At 45.8% G+C, this 7,500-nt stretch overlaps 1 protein-coding gene across 1 annotated transcript in view; it reads right to left on the reverse strand.

Annotated features, from left to right (window-relative positions):
* LOC119579288 (probable cytochrome P450 49a1) overlaps positions 1 to 7,500 on the reverse strand; it is a 27,475-nt gene that overhangs the window by 17,738 nt on the left and 2,237 nt on the right. Inside the window, exons 2-5 of the mRNA XM_037927047.1 lie at positions 7,463 to 7,500; positions 7,055 to 7,295; positions 6,699 to 6,815; positions 5,710 to 5,786 (exon numbers count right to left, since the gene is read on the reverse strand). The exon at positions 7,463 to 7,500 is cut by the window's right edge and continues 205 nt beyond it. Coding sequence (XP_037782975.1) covers positions 5,710 to 5,786; positions 6,699 to 6,815; positions 7,055 to 7,295; positions 7,463 to 7,500 — 473 coding nt within the window. The remainder of the gene's footprint in view (positions 1 to 5,709; positions 5,787 to 6,698; positions 6,816 to 7,054; positions 7,296 to 7,462) is intronic.

Genomic DNA, 7,500 nt, shown 5'->3' on the forward strand with positions numbered 1-7,500 from the left:
ACCAATTGGTAAGAGCATTGGAGATGCAGAGAAAAATCTGGTTGTCAATCCCGGTTGCCAGAGACCAGGGCATGGTTATTATGCCCAAAGACCAAGCTATCCTAAATTTCCTGCAGGAAACCAAGGAGCTTAATGATGGGACCAAAGTGTCTCTCGCCGCTGGATCCGTCAAGATGGTGCTACTTGGTTTCTCACTTTCGTATGATGTGGATCTGATCACATTACACCCACAGGTCGTGGATGCTTCCCCAAATGTCAAAAGAAAAGAGCCCAACTACGTAAGCCCTAGTGACCTTGAAAGGAGCCCAAATCACTATCCTTGATCTGGGCAACTGGGGCTCCTTCAGCCTAAGAACCTATGTGCCTGAGTCAAGGATAAGGTCACCACCAGGTTAGCTGCAAGGCCAAGATTAAATGTGGTCTGTAGCAAGGCACACAATGCCGAGGTGTTCCTTAAGGCACACAAGGAAAGCCAAAGGGACACAAGAGCCAAATGTCCCGACTGGGACTGTTGCCTGGCTTGCTCTGCCAGGACAGAGGCGGCCCACAGACGACAAGAGGTTGCTAAAAAGCGACCAGACTTTGTTCCTGCTCCCCTAGGCATCCACGTCTGGGGACAGAACAAAAGAGAAAAGACTTCCTAATCTCCTAAGAGGAAGGAAGCCCCTTCACAGCCAACACCGGATAAAAAGGAGTTTCTGGATATTTCAAAAATGCAGAAAAGAACCACAGGAATACATGTTCAAAGATCACTGCAAAAACCTTCCCAAGAGACGATAATCTCAACTTTGACGAGGAAGATATGACTCTCCTGTTGACTGCTGTCATCACTGCAGTAGCAACAGCTTTGGGAAGTCGAATGAGGAGGCAGAGAAGGCAGTCACGGTCGCCATGACGGCAATGACCCAGACTGTTGCAGTCCTGAAAGGAGGAATCTGAGTAGAGCCAAAGCAGCCCCACCCTCACCCCAGGACGAGACTCCCCTCCCCACGCCCTCACAGGCAGAGCCAGAACAGGCTGAATCTGTGCAGCCAGCACCGGAACTAGCTGACCTTACCCAGGTAAAGTCAGCAAAGAGAAAAGATGCACAGACAAGCCTGGAGTGACAAAAGCCAAACTCACAAAAGTCAGAGCTACCAAAGCCTCTCCACCTCCAGGTGGACAAATGATTAGCCTGACAAACAGCCCAAAACTAGATGGAGATCCCTCAACCAGCGAGGACTTCACAATGGAGTTGTCAGACTCCGACACAACAGACTCTGAAACCAAATACAAAGACGTCTCTGATGTAACTATCACTAAGTAACGTCATGACACACAACCTAAGCATACCACAGTGGATCATCTATGGCTTTAATACAAAGTATGCCATCCTCCATGCAATAGTGCAATCAGGAAACATTGACATTGTTATGCTCCAGGAGACATTAATAGAGGGACTGTTTGCTTCTCAGGGTATCATGTCTTCATGCTGCCAAGCACAGTTGGCAAAAGAAGCTTGATCACCCTGGTCAGAGCATCAATCTCTTGTTCTGCAATAGCCGATGTACCGCACTGTGGAGAGGATTTTGAATCTCTCAAGCCAGGCTGTAGGAGCTTAGACATCAGCCAGGTCTGTGCTACTGCATCACAAGACCGAGTGATCATAGGGGAGACTTCAATGCACACCACACCATCCTGGCTCCCTGCAGGGCACCGGATGTGGCAGGCCAACACATAGCCAATGTGTTTGAGACTTTCCCCAAGATCATTCTTCTCAATAGCCAAGAGCCAATAGTGCATATCAGAGGAGGCGTCCTAGACCTCACCTTGGCCACTGAGGCTCTGGTGGAAAGAATTAGATGATGTGTCGATGACGATGACCATTATGGCACTGTTACTACACTCATGGATGCTGGCTCAGCCCAAATACTACAAGCAAATCCAAGATGGAAAATAAACAAGGCCAACTGGCAAGCCTTTCAGAATGCCTTGGCCCACTATCTTAGAAGCAATGAACTCCCACAGAGTGAAAACATGGAAGTGCTTGAAACCAGACTTATCAGTGCCATAAAGCAAATAGCCTCACAGACTATACCTAATACTCAGCCATGGTCCAGGAGTTATAAAGACACCTGGTAATTTAATGACGAGATTAAGGAAGTCAGCCACAGAGTGAACATGTGTAGAAAAACATTTCTGAAGGCAAAGAACCCCTGATAACCTAGCCCTCTTCAGGGAAGCAGTCAGGGATGCCAAGGAAACTGCCATAAGAGTCAGACAGGAAAAGTGGCTGGAATGGTGTGAGTCCTTTGACCACTGAACCACCCTTACAGAGCTGTGGCAATGGGTCAGGTGAGCTACTAGCCGCTCAGCCCCGAGGTGCACACACCACGACCCTCAATCAGACACAAACAGACTGGTGAGCGAGTTCTCTGCTAGAACAAGCAGCAACAGTCTAGCCAGCTGAACTGAGGGCAAACCAACAATGCCTACAACCAGCCAGACTTGCTCATATCAGAGAAAGGGCAGCCAAACCTGATAACTCAGATGTTATCTTCTCTCTGAGCAAACTAAGAAAACAAAAACAGTTCTTGCACAGCCACGGGTTCTGATGGGGTCTCATACCCCATCATTCCCCACCTAGGACTGACAGGTAAGCTTGCATTCCTGCAACTCATCAACAAGTCTTGGGAAACTTCCACTCTACCCCAGAGTTGGAAGAGGGCTATCATAGTTCCCATCCCAAAACCAAAGGAACCAGGGAAGTACCGCTCCATCTCTCTCCTCAGCTGTCTGGGCAAGACGGCCTAGAGAATGGTACTAAACCGACTCCAGTGGAAAATGGGACCCCACATGAACACCTCCATGGGTTCACAAGGGGCATGAGCACAGCACACAGCATAGCCACACTCTTAAGCACAATCAGTACTGTCACTTCTGTGGCAGTATTCCTAGACCTGGAAAAGGCTTTTGAATTAGCAAGTCCTCTTGCTATTCAGGAGACCCTGATCGAGAAGGGAATCAGAGGAAAGCTCTTGGCTTGGATATGTGACTAATACGGGAACAGAACAGCCTTAGTCAGATTTCAAGGTCACCAATCACAGCACATGCCACTAGAAAATGCAACACCACAGGGTGGGGTCCTCAGTCCTGCCCTTTTTCAACACCCTATTTTCCTGCATCCTCAACAGACAGCTCCCAGTGGGGTGCAAAATCAGCTCCTATGCAGACGATCTTGCAATCATCTCCACTCGACCAAACTGCCTAAGTAAAACCCAATGCTGTATGGACCTAGTATCTGAGGAATGTTGTAGGACAGGACTAAAGATCTCTGCAGCCAAATCCAAAGCCATGGCTCTGAGACTAAATTTTCAAGGCACAAGTCTGAGAATCCAGAGAATGGACTTAGAATGGGTCTAGGTCTTCCAATACCTTGAGGTAATGATTGACTGGACCCTCTCCTTTCAAAAGGAGGTCCTGTACTTGGTTGACCGAACAAAAGCAAAACTGTCTGTCATGAGAGCAATGACTGGGAGAAACATAGGAGCTAGACATAAAGTACTAAGATCATTCTATGTACATGCCATCCGTCCCATTGTGGATTATGCTTCTGTCTCCCTGATTGCCGCAAAGCCAAAATTAAGAGAAATTTTGGACAGTTCAAAATGAAGCTGCCAGGATCATTCTGGGTGGACGAAGGCCCTCAACCTCCTCATAGAGGTAAACCTTCTCCCCATAGAATCGCGAATTGATCTAATGGTAGCTCAGTTCCTTTTAAAGGTCATCCAAGCTCCCAGGAACACAAACATGAGACAAAAAATACTCAGACGCCTAAAAAAAGACCACGAGCTGTTTGCAAACAACTCCAGGCTGTCTCATACATTGGTACACTATCAAAGAACAACTACTTGTCAAGGGCACCCCGACTTTATTGAAACCCCACCGTGGGCACAACAACTGATCGAGTTCTCTGTTATGAACCTATCAAGGAGAAAGACTCAATGCACCATGCCTAGTCTAAAGGCAGAAGCTGAGAGGGTCATTGCAGCCATCACTCCTCCGGGTAGTAGAACCTACTTCACAGATGGATTAATCAATCCCTTAAACCACACTGCAGGCGCCAGCTTTGAAGCAAGGGCTGCCACAAAATCCATGAGGGTAACAGACAACGCCTCCTCACTACAGGCAGAGGCAGTTGCGATCATGGGAGCCCTAGCCCACGCATCCCTGAGGGAAGGACACGTGATCATACACACAGACTCCAGGGCAGCCACTGACTGTCTAAAGCAAAGCTCGTCCAAAGACAACATCTACCTCCTGCCAACTGTCCCTACCATAGCACAGAGGATTCTTGCTCAGAGTAGAAGAATAACCATAAACTGAGTCCCTAGCCACATAGGCATCAAAGGGAATGAGCTTGCTGACAGACTAGCTGACATTGGCAGGGGTATGCCCCCCTATCCCATGATCATAAAACCAAGCCGAAAAAGCTTAAGGCAAGCCTCCGGGCTAGTACAGTGGTAACTTGTCGGCCTCTCATCCGAGGCCAGGCGCGAGAAGTTGCTATTGTCGCCCGGAGGTTACTGCTGTGGCTGGGCACCACGGCGGGTAAGGACTAGGTTCAGCCGAGTCAGCACCAGCTGACACACGTGAGCGAGTCGGCATTAGTCGACACAGGCCGGGCTCCCCTCATGGCATAGCCCGGGCGAGGCTAAGCTTCGCATATCGGACTTATCCTTAGCTTAAGGCAGAAGTGTAATGCCACAGCTTGTGCTTTCCTCCTGCAGCTTCACAGAGAGAAATCGAGATTCTACCCCTCGGCCAGATGGTACCCAGACGTCACAGGCTATGAGCCACTGACACTCTCTGAAGCAATAGAGGTACCGAAGTCATTCTTCAAGAATCAGACTAGGTTACTAGTGCGCATGGCAGATCATAGAGACAATTGACTATGCAGACAGGTGTTGCATGCACTGTGGCAAACCGAACGCCACGTTGGTACATTACTTATAGAATTGTGAGCACACAATTTCGGAGACAGGGTCCGCCCACAACAGCCGCCGGGCTGGTAAAGAGATTATGCCGCATGCTTACATCATGGTGGCAGGAGCGCCTGCTTGCAATCCCGCCACCACGGTAAGCATAGAGTGTCAGAGAATAAATGAGACAGCCATAAATAGCTGACACAGGCCTGGCCATATGTATGGAGGCCCGGGCGAAGCCAGATCTTCCCGAATTTTGTCGCGGCGTTGGGGCGCAAGGTTGCTGCGTTTCCAGGATTTTACAACTTCTTTATTACCGTTATTATCAATTTGCGATATAGAAGAAAACTTTCATAGAATGATGCGTTCTCCTACTTGGTAAGCTCAGATTCTGTATTTAAGGTGTTAGGCGTCATTTCCAATAATATCATATATTTAAATGTGTGTGTGTGTGTGTGTGTGTGTGTGTGTGTGTGTGTGTGTGTGTGTGTGTGTGTGTGTGTGTGTGTGTGTGTGTGGTGTGTGTGGTGTGTGTGTGTGGTGTGTGGTGTGTGTGTGTGTGGTGTGTGTGTGTGTGTGTGTGTGTGTGTGTGTGTGTGTGTGTGTGTGTGTGTGTGTGTGTGTGTGTGTGTGTGTGCGCGCGCGCGCCCGTTGCGTGCGTGTATATAAAGAGAGATACAATGAAAAATCTCAAATGCCCAACTCCATTTCCTGAACTAAAACCATACGACAGCATTCGCCTTACCCTCGAACGCCCATTTGTATATCTCTTGGAGGAAGTTGTGAGGCATTTCACCAAATTCTTGCTGGAGCGTTGCTATCCTGGAGAAGGATTTTTCGAATTGTAAAATTATGCATTAGACTCATCTACATTTTCCCTTTATGCACGGAATAAATGCTTTGTGGCTTTACGAATATTTGCATTGATATATATTGTCTATTGAACATACAGTTGTAGAGATGCTGGTATAAAGATAATGATTCGATAAGGAATTTAATTATGATAATAATAATTATTTTGATAGTAACAATGATCATAATGATATTGATAATGATGGTGAGGAGAAAACAATGATAATTAAATTACATGATGATGATAGTGATAATGGTAATGATGATATGGATGAGTATAATGATAACGATGAAAACTACTTTAATTATGGTAATTATGATAATGAAACTGATGGTGATACAGATGATGAGTCAATAATGATAATCATAATGGTGATAATTAGTAATGATAATGATTATGATAATAGTGATAGCGTAAAAAATAATAATAGTAGTAGAATTAGCAGAAATAGTAGAAGTAATCATGATAATGATAATGATAATGATAATGATGATAATAATAATAATAATAATAATTATTATTATTATTATTATTATTATTATAATAACTGTAACAATGTTAATATTGATAATAATAGTAATAGTAATAATAATAATGATGATGATGATGATGATGATGATGATGATGATGATGATGATGATGATGATGATGATGATGATGATGATGATGATGATGATGATGATGATGATGATGATGATGATGATGATGGTGATGATGATGATTATAATGATGATGCCGACGATGATACTCATAACAATCATGATAATAATGATGATAATGATGACGATATTAACAACAGTATTAATCATATTATGCTCAAAGATATAAATACTTCTAAATCAAAAACAAAACACAAGAAAACGTGAACCAAGATGCTTCACCTATCCATAAACAGCAGCGTAACAGCGTCGACCTCCGGCATGTAAGCATCGACGTTCTTGGGTTTCATCATTGGTGTTTGGACGCCCCTGCGCACCCGCCGCCACTTCTCTCCCTGCCTGAGGGAGGGCCAAGGCGAATGAAGAGCGCTCGTGTCTTGGAAGGAAGGAAGGAAGGAAGGAAGGAATGAAGGGAGGGAGGGAGGGAGGAAGGAAGGAAGGAAGGAAGAAAGGAAGGGAGGGTGGGAGGGAGAGAAAGAGGAAGGATAATGATTGACCGGACCCTCTCCTTTCAAAAGGAGGTCCTGTACTTAGCACATACATGAAACATCGAAAACAAACCACCGCGTTTTACCTACTCAGTCAGAAGACCTCCGTTCTTATCGAAGAAATTGTCGTCCGTCTCGTCTCTGATCTTCTTGAGGGACGTGAGCGCATTCCTGATGGGGTTGTCCTTCGTGGCTCTGAGAACGGTCTCCTTGTCCTCCGGCCGGGACACGAGCACGCCAGGGGCCCAGTTTGGCATCTTGAAGCGGACAATCGGGCCGTATTGGTCTATCATCTTGAAGAAAATCTGGTGGAGCTTATCCTCGTAGAACTCTGAGCCCGAATGCAAGAGATAATATTATAGTAGTTGCGTGCAGTGCAGGCGTTTGTTTATGCACGATTCTATATATGGTGGATATATAACCGTATACAAATATATATCTATACACTAATAAAAAGGCAGACATGGAAACAGGTGTTCACATAACTCAAGATTTTACCTCTGTACATCATCATGAACGGAACGGAGCCCATCACG

This window comes from Penaeus monodon, chromosome 12, assembly GCF_015228065.2.
Source record: "Penaeus monodon isolate SGIC_2016 chromosome 12, NSTDA_Pmon_1, whole genome shotgun sequence".
In the NCBI taxonomy this organism is placed as follows: domain Eukaryota; kingdom Metazoa; phylum Arthropoda; class Malacostraca; order Decapoda; family Penaeidae; genus Penaeus; species Penaeus monodon.